The sequence below is a fragment of the Hipposideros armiger genome, unplaced genomic scaffold, assembly GCF_001890085.2.
Source record: "Hipposideros armiger isolate ML-2016 unplaced genomic scaffold, ASM189008v1 scaffold_411, whole genome shotgun sequence".
NCBI classification, from domain to species: Eukaryota; Metazoa; Chordata; class Mammalia; order Chiroptera; family Hipposideridae; genus Hipposideros; species Hipposideros armiger.
In genome coordinates this window covers 995429-1016037 of record NW_017731761.1, presented here as the reverse complement: position 1 = coordinate 1016037, position 20609 = coordinate 995429, and the positions used below count along the sequence as shown (strand labels likewise).

Sequence of the window (20609 nt, the reverse complement as noted above, 5' to 3'; positions counted from 1 at the left end):
TGATGATGTAAAGTCCCAGCTGACTACAAATGAAACATAACGAATCTTAAAGTTATGAGGCTCGATCTACTAAGTTCTGATATCAACCCTGTGGCATCAATACTCCCATTTTACAGATAACAAAAAGGAGGCTCAGAGAGGTTAAGTGACTTGCCCAAAGTCACACAGCCATCGATGACAGTACTAGGACTCAAACTCTGGCCCTTCCGACTAGAGAGCCCAAGCTCTTAAAAACTATGTATACTTACTGTGCCAATATATTAAAAGATCTGTGTAACACAACCCCTCCTTCCCAAAAGACATATCTAGTGGGAATCATCTTAACCTTCATCTAAGCAGAAAGGAAGAAAACTGACCAGTGAGACACGTACCAATGTAGTTCATGATAAATCCTTGGCCCTTTCCAAAGATGAGACCAGCGGGGTCCGAGTGGAACTGGATGGTTAGGTCTGGCGTGGATGAATACAACTTCTGGGGGCCACTGTTCCCAAGATACTGCCCCAAGATGTGGGGCATGACGTCATCACCGTCGTAGATGGTCAGGATGTCGCTATTGCTCAGGTTCAGGCTTGGGGGGCAGAGAGAAGAGGGGGGTTTGTGAAGCAAAGTTATGGGCATTCAACAAGACTTTGATTAATTTTTTTTTCAAGTAACACACTTTGTTGAGACATACTGTGTATCAGGTCCCAGGCTAGGAACTGGGGGTAAGGGAGGCGTGGACTGCAAATGTAACCAGGACATGCTGACCTTTTCTACAAGCCCGGCCTATAGGTTGGTGGGTGGATTGGGCTTTTGAAGACTCATTCATGACACGGTCTTACCTGCAGTGGAGGCCATTGCAGGGTCAAATGCTGCACTGTAAGTAAAACTGCCTTCACTATCCCTGCCATCAACAACCATTTCATGGCTGAAACTAAGTATTGGGCCCCGGGCTACACGCTGGGGGAGCGACCTGGGTCTTTCGTTCTTCTTTGATGCAGAACCAGCTGACTGCTTGTTAATTATCATTTGTGTTTTCATGTACGGTGAAAGGATCCTTCCATGTATCATGTGCGTAATTCTTCAAAATCAAACGGGTTATCTATTATGTTTAGGGGGTAGGGCAGAAGGTGAGTCGGAAGCACCTTGTTCATGAAATATGCTCACCCTGTTATCACTGTTGGTAGCATTCAAGGATGAGACATTTTCAAAGACTTGAACACAAGACCATGTCTTGACACTAAATATTTGGACAACAGTGGACAATGAATAATCCAGAAAGCACTTCAATCTGCCACAGAAATGCATGCCATGTTAGGTGTGTGGGATAGCATTGATCTCTGATGGAAAGAGTGCCAGCTTGCATCAATCCTGGGTAGATTTTAACTCATGCCTCTTTTTTTTCCTTTCTCCTTATTCCCCTCTCTCTTTCTTCCCTTTCTCTCATGTCTTTTTCCTTTTCTTGTGTCCCTCTCCCTCATATTTTTGAGCAACTACCATGTGTCAGGCACTATGCTATACTCAGAGGGCACAGGGGTCACCGAGCAATGGTATATTTAGATGAGTGAGTCAGATATTGTGGTAGGAGATATGATCAAGGTAAGTGCAGAGGAGGGCATTAACTCAGATTAGGGGCATCCCAGGGGGCCTCCCTGGAGGAGGTGATGCTTCTGATCCTCACAAAAGTCTAGGGGACCATGAGGCTGATAAGCAGGCGGTGGGGTGAAGGCAAAGCATGAAGCAGAGGGAGGAAGGGAGAGAGGTCCTGGCTCCTGAAGGAACTTGCCTGGTGGTCAGTGTGAGAGGGTGTGGATATAGGCATGGGAGCCTGGCGAGAGCTGCGAAAGTCAGACCATGGAAGGGCTTAGAGACCCAAGTTTAGACCTTTGGATATCACCCTGCTGGGGATGAGAGACACTGAAGGGCTCTCATCAGGAGCATCCTGGCTGAACAATTCACCGCCAGAGGAGAGGCGTTCCAGGAAACGGCCCTGAGCGAAGTTCCTGGAATTGATGCCGACTGACAACAGCCCTCCCCCCAGACAGCCTCATCCAGCAGTGTTTGCGTAGGTCTGGGGAGCCACGAGAAGGGGCGGGGACTGCTCCTGTTAGAGCTTTAATTAGTAGGAACAAAACAACAGGATCACAAGGTCTGCCCTTGAAAATTTGTTTCCAGAGGGCAGGGGATGTATTTTTTTTTTCACAGAATATCTTCCACAGCCCCTCACAATCCCTCATGTAAAGTTGTTCCAAAGAATCACTTAGGGCGACTCTAATTGCCTCCATATTTTCCATCAGTTTCCCCTGCACCACCCACAAAACATCCACCCTTAATAAAAGCTTTCTGCGGGGCCGGCCAGTGGCGCAGTTGGTTGGAGCACGAGCTCTGAGCAACAGGGTCACTGGTTCGATTCCCACATGAGCCAGTGAGCTGCTCCCCAGCTGAGCTGCCACTGAGCTGCCAACGAGTGGCTGGATGGCTTGGCTGGTGAGAGCACGTGCTCCTAACAACAAGTTTGCTGGTTCGACTCCCGCATGGGATGGTGGGCTGCACCCCTCCCACGCCCCCCGCAACTAGATTGAAAATGGAGACTGGACTTGGAGCTGAGCTTGCACCCTCCACAACTAAGATTGAAGGTCAACAATTTGACTTGGAGCTGATGGGGCCTGGAAAAACACAATGTTCCCCTCCCCAATTCCCCAATAAAATCTTAGGAAAAAAAAAAAAGCTGTCTGCTTGCTTTGCATGGATGGCTTTAAGACAAAGCCCCTAGACCCCTCCCCACACCTCCCCAGTTTCCAACTAGGCTGCAGCCTCTCAACCCCTATTATATCGGAATTCTGGAGCTGCCACCTTCTCTTGCACACAATAGGTGTTCAATAAATGCTATGGCATGAAAGAGTCTGCCAGCAGTCTGACAGCAGAAATAGTGGGATTGATGTCCACAGTAGGGTTGATGTCAGCCCTCGACCTATGGTAGGGAAGAGGCTCTTAACTCTTAAGTGCCATGAAAATATCAATATTATGAAAGTGCTGGATTAGGTTAGTGTGAAATGTGGTAGATGGCAGATATTTATTCCTTAAGCCGACTTCACAGCTGATCCACAGGTAACAGTGGTTTCCAGACAGTGCACAACTTGGCTTTCTTCTCATTCATTTCCATGATCTAAATGCAGTAGAAGCATCTTCAAGGGTGAAAATAGCTTTCATTTTAAAGCCCAGCGCAACTCTTTGTTCTTTGTAAACCAGGAAGGAGCAGTGCGCTGGAAAAAGCACACTGCCTTGGAGATCAGAAAGCTTTGATTTGGGCCGGCCGAGTGGCTCAGTTGGTTAAGAGTTAGTTTAAGAGCGCGAGCTCTGAGCAACAGAGCCGCCGGTTGGATTCCCACATGGGCCAGTGATGCTGCGCCCGAGCTGAGCTGCCGCTGAGCTGCCAACAGGTGGCAGGATGGCTCAGCTGGTGAGAGCACGTGCTCCTAACAATAAGACTGACTGATCGATGGTGGGCTATGCCCACCTGCAACTAAGATTGGACTTGACACCTTGAGCTGAGCTGCCACCCAGATGGCTCAGTGGATAGAGTGTGCGCTTTTTACATCAAGACTGCCGGTTTGACTCCCGCATTGGATGGTGGCTATGCCCACCTACAACTAAGATTGAACACAGCACCTTTCAACTTAGAAGCCACGAGCTGCTGACAGGCAGCCAGATGGTGACTGGCACCTTCCACAACTAAGATTGAAGAACAACAACTTGGCTGGTCCTCCTCCCCAATTCCCCAACACTGTTCCCTTCCTCCAATTCCCCAATTAAAAAAAAAAGAGAAAGCTTTGGTTTGATTCCTGGCTTTGACATGTTCATGGACGCCATGCGGTTTTTCTGAAGTTCTTTGTCTATGACTCCAGCTTAATATTTGTAGTCGAAGTCATGGCCTTTTGGAGGGAGGTCAGGCAGGCAGAACGTCGGGGATCAAATTCCAGGCTCACTGACAGCACCTGAGTGAGCTTAGTCAAGTCATTTGAATGTTATGTCACATTGCAATGTTATGATCATCACCACTGTCGTCACCACCATCATCCTCACCGCCATCATCACCACCATCATCATCATCACCATCATCATCATCTCTTTGGATTGCTGTTTATACCAAATGACATCAGATGACTTATATCAGTGGTTCTCAACTAGGGGTGGTTTTGGCCCCCAGGAGATATTTGGCAATGTCCAGAGACTTGGTTGTCCCAACCAGGGTGGGGGAGGGGGGCGGAAACCCTGACTTATGTGAATGCATTTTGTAAACAGTGTGCAACAGATGATTACATGCAACTTCTGTGGTCCTGGAATTTCAGCAGAGGTCTTCTAAGCTAAGAATCAGCCATCAGGTACGGGGCATTCTTACTTCCTAAAGAGATATACATGGCCAATGATTGAGTTTGGGTTCTCCAGAAGCAGAGTCTGAGCAAAGATGTGTGTCCCTTGGAGTCTGGCTTATTTGGCAGGCCACCCCAGGCAGCACCGGTGGGGAATGACATGGGAAGAAGGGAGTGCATGGTGCATCAGTGGACAAGTTACACTGTCGGCACTGGACTTAGTCCTGGAGGAAATGTGAGCGATGGCGCAGAATAGGGAGGACAGGAAGCTGCGGGTATTTATCCTCTAACTCCCGTCACTCATTGCCTGAGGGCTGCTCTTAGGGGCATCGAGTCTCCAGCACTTCTGGCCTGCCAATGTGGAGAAGGCCTTCTGGCCTTGGAGAGGCTTGCAGCAAGAAGCCATCCTGGGTACAGAGTGGCAATTGCTGCAGGGCTCAGATAGGGCACCAGTGGCTGGCACCTGCTACCACTATCTATGCAGATCTCATCGAAGCCTTTCCCCACCTCTAGCCTATAGAAGGTGAAAAACCCCTTGAGCCATTGAAGAGGTTTGCAGGGAAGACTGCCTCAGGGGAAGTGTCACTGTGGGAGGGGGAAGGAAGAAGGCGTATCACCCTCACCTCAAGCCTCGTAAAGAAGGCTTCAAGGAAACTCTTAATGGCTTGGCAGGTATCTTTTGGGGTTTGGAAAACAGTGGCTGCATTTGATGCTCACTAGGAGAAGAGTAACATAAAAATCAGCATGAAGTTGCCTGCATGCCTGGGGGCAGAGCCAAGAGAGGAAAGGGGGTTTTGGGAGTGAGCTACTGATGAGAGTGAGAGTAAGATTCATGTTTCCCCGGTCTTAGATGTGAACCCTGAAGAAGGCAGACACTGTGGGTCTTCTTAAAAGTGTTCCCATCCATGGGCCGGCTGAGTAGCTCGTTGGTTAAGAGTTGGCTTGGGAGCGCGAGCTCTGAGCAGCAGGGCTGCTGGTTCGGATCCCACATGGGGCCAGTGATGCTGCGCCCTCTACAGCTAAGATGGTGAACAACAGCTCAAACTGGAGCTGGGCTGCCGTGAGTCGCCGGCAGCCAGTGTGAGCGGCCATAAGCCACTGTGAGCGGCCGTGCAATGGCCGGCGACTGATCTGCCTCACCCGGGAAGAGTGCAATGATCACAATACCAACATGGGCCAGTGAAGCAACGTCCTCCACAACTAGACTGAAGAACAAAAGGACAGCAACTTGTCTGTTCCTGTTCCCCGGACTCCCCAATGCTGTTCCCCTCCCCCAATTCCCCAATAAAATCTTAAAAAAAAAAAGTGTTCCCTTCCTGAAAGGGGGATGAGTCCCTGTAGGGGGGAAAGTCAAGAGCAGCCAGGCTCAGCAGGCTTTGCCCACATCGAACACCCCTTAAGGAAAGAAAGAAAGAAAGAAAGAAAGAAAGAAGAAGAAAAGAAAGAAAGAAAGAAAGAAAGAAAGAAAGAAAGAAAGAAAGAAAGAAAGAAAGAAAGAAAGAAAGAAAGAAAATCCAGCATTCTGTATCTTCCATAACATAACAGTGTTGACAAGTCAGCCTTTCCTGTGAGGAAAAAAGCAGCCCTCCAGGCCCTTCCTCACGACAGAAATCCCACCCTGAGGAGCCCTTCCAAGAGAGAGGTGAAGTTTTAAAAATGAATAATGTTTAGGGGCCAGCCGAGTGGCTCAGTTGGTTAAGAGCTCGCTCAAGAGTTTGAGCTCTGAGCAACAGCAGTTCGATGCCCGGCCCAAGCTGAGCTGCCGCTGAGCTGCCAATAGGTAGCAGGATGGCTCAGCTAAAAAAAAAAAAATTAATAATGTTTAGAGCTATATGATTGTTAGACTCAACTGTACTTGCTGTGACCAAAAGAACTGCGAGAACTAAGCTTTCATCCTGAGAAACAAACAACAACAAAATGGAGAACATGCATGAAGGGGCAGTGGGAGAAAGGGTACATTTACTCTCTGCTATATCGTTTTCCATCCACCTTTTTGATGGACTGATTCCAATGATATATACAAATGCTGGTAATTTATACCGCCCCCCCCCCCATCTGAAGACAAACCTGAGTTTTCACTTGCCTATCCGGCTGTATTTGATACATGGAGTGCTTCCTGCTAGGAGGAAAATGCAGAGACTTCAAAATGCAGAGAGATTGGAGATTGGCCACAGGGCAGAGTCAGGCTTTCTGCTGAGGGCTGAAGTGAGATGTCAGCCAGATACAATCGAGGAGGAGGCTCTGAGAAGTCAGGATGGCAGTCTAACACCAGAACAAAGGAGAGATGGCTAGGTGATGGCAGGCAGGTGGGTGTGTTCTGACTGGAACTGGGTGTAGCACGATCCCTTCAGGGAAAATTTCACAGGAGAATAGAGTTCCCCAAGGCCAGCCTCTGCTGCCAGTCCCTCTGAACTGCTAGAGGGAAAGGCTTTCCATGGGTACAGGGCCTTGAGCTCCCGCCAGCAGACCTCAGCTTCCGCGTGTCTTTCAACACGTCAGTCTAACCCTTTCTCCTCAGTCACTGCCATCAGCTTTTCTCCATTGTCTTGCAGTTGGACTGTGGGACGCCATCGCCTACTGACCTCATCCTTGCCTGACCCCACACCTTTCTCCCATCAGGAGCCAGGTGACTCCTTCTGAAACACAAATCTGGCCCTTTCACTGAACACACGAATGGATAAGCAAAATGTGGTCCACCCATACGATGGAATATTATTCAGCCACGAAGAGGGATGAAGCACTGATACACGCTATGACATGAATGAACCTTAACTAATGTATGCTAAGTGGAAAAAACCCAGTCACCAAAGGCCACATGTTATTATGTGATTCCACTTATAAGAAATGTCCAGAACAGGTGAGTCCCTAGAGACAGAAAGCACCGTGGTGGCTGCCATGAGCTGGGGAGGAGTGGCGAGTGATTGCTTGATAGATACGGGGTTTGTTTGGAGGATGATGAAAATGTTTCGGAAGTAGATAGAGGTTCTGGTTGCACAACATTGCGAATGCACTAAATACCTCTGAATTGTATATGTTAAATGGTTAATGTTCTGTTGTGTGACTTTCACCTCAATTAAAAAAATGTACCCCGTCTCAGAATAAAGTGCTACCTTTTGATGTTAGCTTCAAGGCTCTGTGAATCTATTTTTTGCAACCCCTAACCTCCTTGCAGCCTCATCTCCCACTATCCCTTCCGATCCAATATTTTACACTCCAGCCAGACTGAATTACGTGTCAATCTCTCCAAAGACTCAATCTCTCCAAAGGACGTAGGAGAACAACCTCTGGGGCTTCCCACATGCCGTTTCCTCTGCTCTGAATAACTTCCCTCTCTAGACGTGGGCAACCTCCACCATCCTTTAGTCTCAATCTTCTGTGATTTTCTCATGCATAGACCCCCCCTAAGTCTGGGCTGGGAGCCCCTTCTCTGCTCACCCCTCGTATGGAGCTCTGTACTCGGTGCTCCAAGGGTCCTCAGCGTGTCTGCACTAGACAAGAAGCTCCTGATGTCAGGAAGCGTGTCTGTCCCACTCGCCACTGCATCCCTCGCTCTCACTACGGGACTGAGTGTGTGTTGGGTGAAATCAGAGCCCACCCAGGGAGCACTGTGACTCTGACTCCGTTCCTGCCTGGGGTCCTGTCCTAGCGTGTGTCGATCTCGGGAGGAAGAACTCCTCTCATCCTGGCTGCTTTCAGTACTTGTTCCCAGGGGTTAATCTGAAAGCCCTGAAGGACTGCAGTGGCTTCAAATGGTTTCCGCCCCCCCCCCTCCTGGGCCCCTGTTGACCACACCCTCCATTCTCCTTAGCTACAGGGGCATCAGAATCAAGCCTGGCCCCACGATGTCTCTAGATGCCTGACGAGCCATTCCAGCGGCAACTCACGGCCTTGACAATGGGCTTCTAGCTTTCACTCCTTCGCTAACTTGGCCCCGCTCAAGGCACATCCCGTGGCCCCTTCCAGAGCCTGAGCGGCCATTTGTGGCTGCTATCCAGGGCTTCTACTTCTGAGGTCCTCTTTCAGTTCCTCCCTGTTTCAGGGCAGTCAAAACACTGGTCCCACCGGATATTTGAGACAAGACCTCCCTAAACCCTCATTTAGCTTTTGGATAAACACCACACTGCCTCTTGAGTATTAGGCACTCAAACAACAAGAACCCCCTAAACTAAGACTTACGATTGTACCCATTTTACAGATGAGGAAACGGAGGCTCAACCAGGAGAAGCCACTTTCCCAAGGTTACATACAAGTCAGACTTAGGATTCAAACCAAGGCCTGTTGGATGCCAAAGCCTGAGATATGAACCACGATTTTATACGATGTTCCATGAAAACCATGGATACATGTCTCCAATCAGTGTGCTTGGGTTCAGTCTTGTATCAGAAAACGTGAATAGATGGGCCAGCTGAGTGGTGCTTTGGGTTAAGAGCTGGCTTGGGACGCCAGAGGGACCCGGTTCGGATCCCACATATGAGGGCCAGTGACACTGCCCTCCACAGCTAAGATGCTGAGCAACAGCTCAACCTGGAGCTGGGCTGCCGTGAGTCGGCTGCAGCCCCTGTGGCAGTGGGTTGCCATGGGCTACCGTATGTAGCCAGCAGCCGCCATGAGCAGCCATCCAGAAGCCAGCGACTGATCTGCCTCGCCGGGGAAGAGCGCAATGATGGTGCCAACTTGGGCCAGTGAAGCAACGTCCTCCACAACTAGACTGAAGAACAAAACGACAGCAACTTGTCTGTTCCCCTTCCTCCAATTCCCCAGCACTGTTCCCATCCCCCCAATTCCCCAATAAAAATCTTTAAAAAAAAGAAAACGTGAATAGAAAAATTACAGATAAAATCTGCAAGATGAGGAAGCCCCATTTGACCTCCCTTCTCATCCTGCCGTGTCTTTTGCTCTTACGGCATCATCACTAAAGTTTATTTGATTAAACCCATGATTTCCAACATTTTTTCCCTGCCAAGATAATAGTTCTTCTCTCTACAGACTACCTGTTTTAAAAAGATTTTCCTCTCCTAAACGTTATACATCTTTTGCAAACAATTACATTTATTTAATTTTGTGGCTGTTATTGATCATGTATAAGAGTATGTAATATTAATAAAATCAGTGTTAAACTGGTTACTTAGTCTGGGTGGTTTTATTTTGGTAGCTATGAGATTTCTCTTACATTTCTTTGAAATATTTAAAAAGAGCCTGGGAAGGATGCATAAGAAACTAGTTGTAGTGGTTACTTGGAGGAAGGGGACCAGGAGAGGGGCTGTTTTGGGAGGAAAGGTGGGAAACAATTTTCACAGCACGCCCCTTAATACCTTTGGATTTTGAATCATAGGAATGTATTACCTCTTCAAAGAGGATAAAAACAACCTGAGGGACCCTCATTACTGCTTTCCACTAGGGTCTAGAGAGCTGAAGAGGTGAGGATAGAATGCAAATTTGAATCTGATGAATCAGCATGCTCTTTTCTGATGAAGCAGTTCTTCTCTTGGCCAGTAGAGGGCAGCGTATGCCTAAGCATGGTGTGGGCTGTTATTTCCCCCAGCAGCAGGCCCTCTTACCCCCAACCAATCAGGAGCCTGGATGTGCCGGGAAAGTGGTAGGTGAGATTTGTAACTGTGGAGCTGGAGTTAATATTCCACAGAAGGCGTAGAAAAAAATGATGGCCAAGCCACCTCGCTTTTCTTTCTTTCTTTCTAAACCAACATCTGACCTTTGCCTAGAAATCTTGCCTTTAAAAGGCTTTGCCCAGTGGTGTTCCCAAGATGATTTTAGGTAGACAAAACATATTTGAAAATGTCTAATGGTTATGTATTTATTGAAATGTGAATTGGAAAAATATACAAATATATGGTTTGCACATCAAACTCTAATTTCATGGACATTATTTTGCTTAGAGTGAACCAAGTGAAAAAGGCATGCCAATTTATATGCAATTTAAGGGGGGAAAAAGTCGCTGGTAATATAAATTGGACTGTGGAAATAGCAAAACATGAGCTCACAGAATGAAATCCAGTTTCTCAGCCTTCCAGGACTTCCAGTCAGGCCCCTACCCATTTTTGCTGTCTCAAGCATCTTTGTACCCCAGATGCTTTGGAACCCCTAGACCTGCCTTAGACCATGCTGGCTCCTCTACCTGAAATACCTCTCCTCATCTCTCTGCTTTACAATATTTTACTAATTCCTCAAGGTCCCTCTGTGCTCCCCCACAACACCCTGCATTTGCAGCTGTATAATCACTAGGCAAGTTCTCCATAAGGCTTCTTACATGCCAGGAGCTGTTCTAAGCATGTCACAAGCACCATTTCATTTTACCTTCAAAGGCTGTAAGTCCTATTGTCACCCATTTCACAGGTAAAAAAACCGAGGCACCCAGAGATTATGAAACATTCTGAAGCTCAAAGAGTTGGTCATACAGGAGAGTCAGAATGCAAACCTATGTGGCTGGAGGGCAGAGCCTCAGCACCGAAACGCAGGACTCCACCTACTTGTGGCAGCTTTCACACAGGGCTGCAAGCTCCCTGAAGTCACACAGTCTTCACCCCCATATCCCTGAAACCCAGCACAGGGCTTGGCACAGGTGAAATAAATGTTGTTGACATGAATGCATTATGGTGAATTTATCTCCATTTTCCAGATGAGCAAACTGAGGCTCGGAGAGATTAAATGGCTTTCTTAAGAAAAGTCTGTCTTGCAATTAAGGCATGATCTCCACAGACCCCCTTAACCACACAGTGAGGTGGTCACAGAAAGGGTTATTAATCCCATCTGACAGAGGCGTAAACTAAGCCCAGAGAGGCCCAGCCCCCAAGGCCTCTGCTCCGTCACGAGGCCACACAGCCGGCTCAGACACTCCTCAGTACCGTGGAATTGCGGAGGGGCCCTTTGGCCCAGTGCTATTCCAATTTAATTTGATAAAATGGCAGACAGCACAAGAAAGCATGTCACCTCCAGGGAGGACACAGAAAACCAATCTCTTTGGCTCCCTAAATGGACACCTGAAAGGATAAAAAAAGAACAGTTTTCTTATTTCCTTTTTTGTTCCTCCCCTTCTCCTTTTCTTTCTCCCTCTCTTCCTTCCTCCTTTCTTCTCCCCCTCCACCCCAGATAGTCACCAAGAGCTTGTCTTTGTCACACTCAGAACCCAGCCTCACCCAGGGGTTCTCAGTCCTGGCTGCACATGAGAATCGCCAGGGAGATTTTAAAACTCTAGACGATGATGCCCAGGCCGCACCCCAGACCTATCAGACCCTCAGCATCTCCGGGGTGGGACGTTGTTGTCAGTGTCACTTAAAGCTCCCCAGGGGTTGCACGGTACCCAGGATGGAAAGCTGCTGCTGTGAGGTTTCGTGTGCATGAGACCCAGTCTCGTTCTCCACCGCCTCTTTTCTTTCTTAGCTTTTTTTTCCCCCTCCACCTTTCTCAATCAATACTTTTATCCCCAAAGAGAAACAGCAGAAGAAAGAGACGTCCCCATGCTGAACATGCGTTTCCCCTGGGACCATCCCACGGGCTGAGCTGCTACTCGTTTCCACATCCCTGGACTGAGCCATCTCAGAACATGGCAGGCAAAGCTTTGTCAAGGTCAACAACATGACATTTTATGCCCAGCACTGTGGACCAGGGAAACCCAACAGCTCCTGGCTGCTTTGCCTACAAAGAAATTTGTCCCAATCACCCTGGTGTTTTCGCTCCACCTTGAGAGACAGTGCTAAGAATCCTGGATGTGCTGGTTTCTAGCTGGGTGACCTTGAGAAAGTGGCTTAACATCTCTGAGCCTCAGTATTCTCACCTGTAAACTGGGGATAGTATTGTTGAGCGCTGTAAATAACATAATTAGTGCCAGGAATTCAATTTAAAAAGCACCTTCCATCATAAAAATATTTATAATGAGCTCCATGGTCTGCTAAGAGCTGAGGGGATGTGGCAGGCGGTATGGCAACAAAATCTGGTGTCAGGAGGAGAGCTCAGTGACAGCCCCTCCTCTGACGCTTCTTTGCTCTGTGATGCTGGACAAGTTGCTGGCCCAGCCCGGGCCTCACTGATCCCAGATAAAAATCTCAGAATCCACGAATTGTAAAAAGAGATTACTGAACAATGGTCATGGACGAAACATTTCATGCTTCCCTTCTATTCAGAAGGTGGGACCTCACATTTTCCCCACCCCCTCATTTGATAGCAATTCAGGGATCAACCTGGGAATACAAGGATTCAGATAGAGGTTGGTAAAGTGTGGGTTTCTCAGACGCAAGGGTGACCACAGGCAGACTGTGGTCCTTCTGTGACTTTCCCATGTGGCAATACCCACATCTCTTCCTCATTCAGGATGTGTCTCCCCAAATTTATAAGTTAGTATGTGGGACCCAAGGCCTTCTTCATTTTAGGACCTCTAAGTCAGGGTGCAGGAACTGACCTTGAGAGAGCATAATTAAAGCATAATTAGAGCACAGTTAAGGGTGGGCTGGGATGTGTGGTGTGTGTGGTGTGGTGTGTGTGTGTGTGTGGTGTGGTGTGTGTGTGTGTGTGTGTGTGTGTGTGTGTGTGTGTGTGTGTGGTGTGCCTGGCACATGTGCAGAGAAAAATGGGCCGAGGGCTCCGCACTGCTGGAGGAAGACATGCAGGAGCCCTCCCCAGCAGGAGCTGGCAGCTGCTGGATATGTTCCCTGTCATTCTGAATCCCCATTATGACACGTCCTCTTGAAGGCATCACCTTGTAAAGCCTTCGTGTGGCTCATCTGAGCTGTCAAATGACTCCCTGTAAGCCCAAGGTTGGCAGTGTGGGCTCTGCGTGGGAACTGTTCTCCAGGCCAAAACAAACGGTCAGGAACCTGGAGGATTCACCCTGAGCCCTTCCTGAGAGGCACCAGCCAGGCGTGGAGGGGCTTCCTGGGGCTATGGCCGTCCCAGGACCATGGCTGTCCCAGGACCACAGCCGTCACAGGACTACGGCCGTCCCAAGACCATGGCCATCACAGAACCACGGCTGTCCCAGGACCACGGCCGTCCCAGGACCACGGCCGTCCCAGGACCATGGCCATCATAGGACCACAGCCATCTCAGGACCACGGCCGTCCCAGGACCATAGCTGTCCCATGACCATGGCCATCACCGGACCATGGCCATCACAGCACCACGTCCATTACAGGACCATGGCAGTCCCAGGACCACAGCTATCACAGGACCACAGCCATCTCAGGACCACAGCCATCAGAGGACCACGGCCGTCCCAGGACCACAGTCAGGGCCTTTGCCCTATGCCTCACTTCCTGACTCCTCCCTCTATCCTGTGCCTCTTGTCAGGGCCCGCTGTCTAAACCGCATGTCTGAGCACGTCCCTGGCTTGTTCAGAACTCTGAAAGGGAGGCTGGCGGCCGTCAGGATAATGTGAGTTCTATCTACATCATGAGGCAGGGCTGAGATGTGACGGGGAGCCTGGCTCAACGTCATATAGCCTGGTCCGAACCCTGGCACCCCTACGTCCAGCTGGCGAGCCACCGAGCCCCTCCGAGCCGCCGTGTCCTCATCTGTGGCATTGGGAACATAACCATGTGAACCCATTGGATGTTTTGAGAATAAGTTACCAGAGGTAATGCGCTCAAAACAGTTTGGCACAGCAAGGGCTCAACCCATAGAGTTCTTGTTATCTCCGGGCCTCAGAAACTCTAATGTATCACCAGCCACATGGAGTTCCCTCAATAAACATTTACCCAACAGTAAGAGCACGAGGTCGCTGCACGTTAGGGACTCATAAAGTAAGTAGTCCTGGCTCCCTGGAATGTCTGATCTAATCGCATCCGAACGTCTTGCACTCCCAGGTGTGCACCAGCAAGGCGATGTCCCTGCTCGAGACGGGGGCAGGTCCCCTCCCACAGATGCTCCTGCAATCACCAAGGCTGGGAGGAGCCTGGCATGGCTGAGGAGCAGGAAAATGGCAGGTGTCGGGGGAGGACGCATTCTAGAACTTGTGTGTCCAAGTTACCACTGATGACGACTACTCCTTGCACAGTGGGGGAGGGGGTGTCAACAATCAGGTGGGATCCCTCGGAAGTGCCTTTGGATGAAGCCACTACATTCCTCAGTGTCACACTCAAACCCCCAGCTCAGCCTTTGTACATGCATTGCAGTGCATGCGTGCATGGCGTGTGCATGCATGCATGTGTGCGTGCATGTGTGTGCATGCATGCATGCATGTGCATGTGTGTGTGTGTAGCTCAGTTTGTGCACTCGCCATGGAAGAACTTCATCATCATCATTCCCATAGCTGCCAACTAAATTATCGAGCATGTGTCATGTGTCAGGCCCTTGCCAAGCATTTGATCCTCTCAGAAAGTCAAAGAGGTGGTAGGTACTTTTATTATCCTCTTTTTACAGATAGGAAACTGAGGCTCAGAGAAGGGAAGTGTCTTATCCAAGGTCACACAGCCAATAAGTTGTTGGGACCTGAACCCAAGACTTCCTCCAACAAGCAAAGGCCTTTCCCTCTTTCTGAAAAAACTCAGGATCTTTCTAGAGTATTCCTCCCACATGTTGAAAGTATGTAGAGAAGGAAACATTTTCTGAGCCTTCCAAATGCCAGGCACTGAGCCTTAGATGCAAATCTTGTCTGCTTTACTTCTTAGCTTGGGTATTGCAGGCAAGTTACTTCACCTCTCTGAGCCTTGATTTCCTCATCTGTAAAATGGGGATAATGGTGGCCACTCACAGGGTCATTGTACACCGTGTTGTCATTTGGTGCTTTGCATTAGAGCCAGGAGACTTAAGCTCTGGCCCTCACTTTTCTGTGGCTGTGGTAACTTGAGTGCACCATGGTTTGAAAGCTCTGCCCCTCTCTGCATCTGCACCCTTTGAATCAAGGCTTCAAAGCGTCTGCCATCAAGAGATGAAGTCTGTTTCTCCACTCCTTAAATCTGCACTGGCCCTTGCTGTTTGGCTTGCCACAGGATATGGCAGACATGATGCTGTGCCAATCCCTAGTTCAGGTTCAGGAGGCATTCAATGCTTCTGCTCATTGTTTTGGAACTCTGGCCAATCACCAAGGGAAGAAGCCTGAGTTAGCAGGGGGAGGATGAGAGACATATGTAAAAGAGATGAGCCAGCTCAGTCCAGGCCTGCTTAGATCATCTGACACCAATTTACTCCAAATACATGAGAAAGGTCAGAACCTCCTACCCAACTCGTAGCTGCCCCCAGACGAGTGAATCAGCTGAGACCACAAAAACCTCTTTGCTGAACTGTAGACTCGTGAGCAATGTTATTACACAAGCTTGCCATTTTATGCCCTGAGTTTGGGAGCAGTCTCTTCCCATCTCTGGGCCTCAGTTTCCTCATCTGCAACAGGATGGAATGTGGGTTCTATGAACTTGGCTGTTCCTTCTTGGATTCCTTAAAATTTCTGGTGCTGGGGAAATCTCATCCCCTCAGCTCATGGATGGGGAGGTTTTTATTTCCACTGTGGCCTTTTCTTCCAGGATTTCTGCTGGTGTCTGGAAATCCACGCTCCTGGGGCCAATGCTACCCTCAACTCTTGGCACTCATTTCTCGTCTGGCTCCCCAGCTGAATTCTTGCAGCCCCAAACAGCTATATCTCTGAAGGACTGAAGTGCCTCTGGACAAGGCACTTAATTTTTAGGGCTTGACATTAACTTAGCACAGAGCAGGTTGGCAGCAGCTGAAGAGAAATATTCTGCAGCTATCAATCATATGGTTATTGGAATTTGTTATTAGGTCCATTTTATTTCCTGGTTAGAGAACTGTGCTGGGAGAGGTTTGGGGCTGGGCTTTGCAGGGGAGCCAGAGAAGGCAAGCTGGAGCTTGGTTGAAACTTTTTTCTTCCAAAGATATATGTATATTTATAATAGGTTCCCAGGAAATGCGGGCCCCACTCTGAACCTCAGTGTCTTCTTCTATAAAATGAGGGAAGGGCTTTCTCCCTTGTGAAGCAGCTCACTACCATTCATTGGGTGGTATAACACTGGCGCTGGCCCCAGGGACCTGGGTTCGAGTCCTGCCTTGGCCTCTTCCTAGCTGTGTGACCTTGGGCAAGTGACTTCTCTCTGAGCCTCAGTTTCCTTATCTGTAAAATGGGGATTGTCACAGTGATATCACATAGGTCTCTTTGTAAGAGTTAAATGATTTAATATGGGTAGAACACTTGGTACCTAGCAAATAGTAAGTGCTTAATGAATGTTAGACATGGATTTTGATGATGATGATAATGACAATGCTGGCCATTTTCATCCACAAAATAATATAATACATGCTAAGTGTTTAGCATAAACTCTGGCATGTAATAGGGGTGAAAATAGTGTTAGTTGTGGTTATTTGCCTATTTTATGCCAGAAACCTTCCTAAGAACTTTCCACATTATTTAATTAACTAACTCACCGGCTCTTTAAAAAAATTCAACGGATCCTTACTGAGTACTTCTGTGTGCCACGCACTGGGGATAACGTGAACAAAATATCCCATTACGAGGCAGGTATCACCGCCGTCAATAACCGGCCTGAGGCCACAGAGCTCGTGAGCCGCAGAGTTAGAATTTAAATGCAACTCTCTTTGACTCTAGAAGTTTTCATGGCTCCTCTGCCATGTGGCATTTTCAGCATCGTGGCCTCTGTGCTCAGTTCTTGCAGCCACACTCAGGCTGTCTTTCTGTTCCTAACTGTGACATGCTGTGTGATGCTCGGTAAGTTACCTCCCCTCTCTGGGCCCCTCCCAGCTCTTCCATCCCATGATGCCTTCATCAATAATTCCTTAGTCCTTTTACTCTCCTTTCTATGCTTTATTTTGAAATAGATAGATAGATAGATAAATAGAGATAGATAGAGATTTAACACATCCTTAAAGATTTAAAAATTTCATGCTCAGTTGTGCTTTAGAGTAAGTGGCAGATTCGTGGTAGAGCTGGGAGGCTCGTGATGGGTTAGGGGCTAGGTTTTAGGGGGATGAAAGTTTGGCCTGGGGGATCCTGACTTATCTTAAGATTATGCATCCCCCTTCCCACCTCCAACACCAACAATGTTAGGTAGATGGTCCTAGATAATGCTATAATTCCAGGCATCCATTTGGTGCCCAATGGCCACTGTTTTCATTTGCTTGAATCTTTTGCTTACCCAGGCACCTCCTGGAAAGCCCTTCCTTCATTATAGATTGGCCAACTAACACTCTTCAAGACTCTGCTTGGCTGTCATCCTCTGTGTGACATTTGCAAAACCCGCAGAGATAAATCCAGCCCCCGCAACCTCCCCACCTCCACACCGCTGTCCATACACTTGGACTGCGTCTTTCCAGGTTGTCTGTTTATAGGCATACTTCCTTCCTGAGTTGCTGGAGGCCTGGGGACCTCCTTGTTTCATCACTGAGACTATAGCTGGTCCCCCAAAAGGCTGTTTAAGTCAGTGAATTAAGTGGAGGCACTGGTGTGTGTGTGCAAACCCTGGCTCTGTCCTTTACTAGCTGTGTGACCTGAGGAAGTCACTTAACCTCTCTGTGTTGTCATGTCCAAATCCATAAAGTGATGATGCTAATATCAGCCTTATAAGGATTCTGGGTAATTGTAATCTCCATTTATGAAGTGCCAACTATGCGCCAGACCCCATGCAATTTGCATATATTATCTCTAATTCGGATAATCACCCCTCTGTCATTGTCTCCACTCACATTAACTCTATATTATGTCATTATTATCTCTATATAATAATGTTAAAGTTCATCATTGCTCATGGATATAAACTATGCAACTCAGGGCCCAGCACATAGTAGGTCCCGCATAGATAGTGACTGGTCAGAACTGTTATCTTCAATGCCCACAGCATCAACAGACCTGCCCAGTAAGAGAGGGAGGAAACAGTCCCCACTCGCCTGGCACATGTGGCTATGTCCTCATGACTCAGCACACACTGCCCAGTGCCTGCCATGGGCCACCTACCCAGCTCCGTCTGCAGTGCAAACGCCTTCATCCTCGCCACTGCGATAAATAACAATTGCAAACACTTAGGCAGGGCCGAGGGGCCCTGAGGACAGAATTATTTTTACTATCAAACCCAAATTGGTTTACTAAAACTGTCAGCGGAAACCAAGCGAGATAAATTAAACCCAGCAGCTCTTGGGCCTCACGTAACCCTCGCTGGTGAGATGCTATTTTCACTCCCTCTGTGGGAGGAAGGAGGTGCCAAGTCCAGATGTCACTCTGCCAAGTGTGCGCCAGAGTTTGCCAGAGAACGCCTCGGTCTGGTGACTGCAGGACTCGGCTCCCTTCTGCAAAGCTTAAATCCCCTTCACTGCTACCCGGTTTGGGCACGCCCAGGCTCCTCAAGGCGAGCTTCAAGGCCTTGCCCAGTTCCACTGCTGCCTAGCAGTCCTTCTTCATGAATGCCGCATCTCCTGCACCATGAAGCTTTTGCCACTCAAGGCTTCCTCCAGCTCCTGTCAAGTGCTGGGGGGATCCCAGACCCTGGAGGTACAGTGAGCAGGGTGTCAATCCTTGCTCTGCTGGTTCCCAGCCATGGAATCTTAGTCACACGTCCACACCTCTGAGCCTCAGTTTATGCATCTGTAAAATGGAGGTAATAATAGAACCCACTGCGTGTCCTTGTAGTGAAGGAGCCTGGGATGTGAGCCCCTGGGCTGTGCTAAGTGCTCAGCATATACTCAATATTATGGACAAATGAGAAGAGAGTGGGGCTTTCCTGCTTCTGGGCCTTAGTATATGCTGTTCCTTTCGCCTGCCACACTGTTCCCCTACGTCTTTGCCCATCGCCTATCTGTCTTTCAGGTCACATGAGGGTTTCTCTAGTTTGGCACTAATGACCTTTTGGGTCAGCTAATTCTTTGGGGTGGGGGCTGTCCTGCGCATTGCAGTATGTTTAGCAACACCCCTAACCTCTCCCCACTAGATCCCAGTAGCACCCCCTTCCCACTACCAATTATCACAACCAGAAATGCCTTCAGACATTGTCAGGTGTCCCCTAGGACACTTGACAAAATCACCCCCAGTTGAGAACCCTTGGCTTAGATGTCGCTTTCTCAGGAAAGCTTTTTCTCCATGTCCTATACCAGGCTCTCCTCCCCGATTCCAGGCGCTGAGAGGCCCTGTGTTTCCTCTTGCTTGTGCCATGTCAGCTGACAGTGTGGGTTCCCGGAAGGCAGGGCTGCGTCTGTCTTGTTCACTGCCAGAGCCCAGCCGGCGCCTTGTTCACAGTGGACGCTCAATCAATGAGTGTGGGAGCAAATTGAACTTGCTCAGTGACAAAAATTACAGTCTTCACAACATGTCCGTGGTGATTGAAACTGGACTGAATTGATTTTGATGTCACTTCACATCCGAAGGCCCTGGGATGATGTTGGCTGGGTGCCCCATAGAGGAAGCAGGAGCTGCCCTGGTGGAGGAGGGGGCACAATACACTCCTCACTAGCCCCATCTGGGAGCCTGTCTGTAGTCCCACCATCACCTTCACCTCGGCTTAGCATCTGGTGCCCAGATTACTCAGAAGAGCAACAGGGCCTCCCCAAACCCCATCCCACTTGGTCCCCAAACTCTACCAGTGCATTTGAGCATCATTGGGTTGGGGGAACCTCTGGAGTCTCCCCACTCTAGAGTCTGCTTCTAAGCCTGTGATGGGAAACCCTTTGATATTATCACTGTATGAAACCTCTTGGGGATCTTCCCACTACTGTTGCTTTGTTTGATAATTTTTAGCCAAAAAGTGATTTCTTAACCAGGTTGCTTGCCATGTAATAAATGTGGGTTGATTGATAAATGGAAGTCATATTCTCAGAGGCTCTTCCCATATCTTTCTGACTCCCCTCCGCACCCCCACCCCCCACGTCTCCCTTGTGCATCATGGCCAGCTGGGTATAAATTTGAATGAACATTCTGGCTTTGAAACTTCATGGCCATATGACCACAACAAGTTGCCTTTATTTCATTGACTCTTATTTATTGAGCACTTACCATGGGCCAGGCACTGACCTACATATGGGGATTACAGCAGTGAATCAAACAATAAAAAACAAACAAACCACCCTCTGTTTTCATGGAGGTGACTTTCTAAGTGGAGAAAGCAGGGGTTGAAATACTTCAACAAGTACAACAAAAAGTGTGGTATGCTGGGTTGTGGTGAGTGCTATGGGGACAGTGAAGCAAGGTAAGGGTATTACGAGTGATAGGGGTGCTAATTTAGAGAGGGGGTTGGGGAGCATCTCAGAGAAAGTCATCTGTGAGCAGAGGCCTGCAGGAATCTGTGAGCAGAGATACGTGGATAT

General features: G+C 48.6%; 1 protein-coding gene across 8 annotated transcripts in view; it reads right to left on the bottom strand.

The window, feature by feature from the left end:
• SEZ6L (seizure related 6 homolog like) overlaps positions 1–20609 on the bottom strand; it is a 188421-nt gene that overhangs the window by 27288 nt on the left and 140524 nt on the right. For all 8 annotated transcript variants that reach the window (XM_019663965.1, XM_019663966.1, XM_019663967.1 and 5 more), the window contains one exon: positions 372–568. In XM_019663965.1, the coding sequence (XP_019519510.1) occupies positions 372–568 (197 nt within the window). The remainder of the gene's footprint in view (positions 1–371; positions 569–20609) is intronic.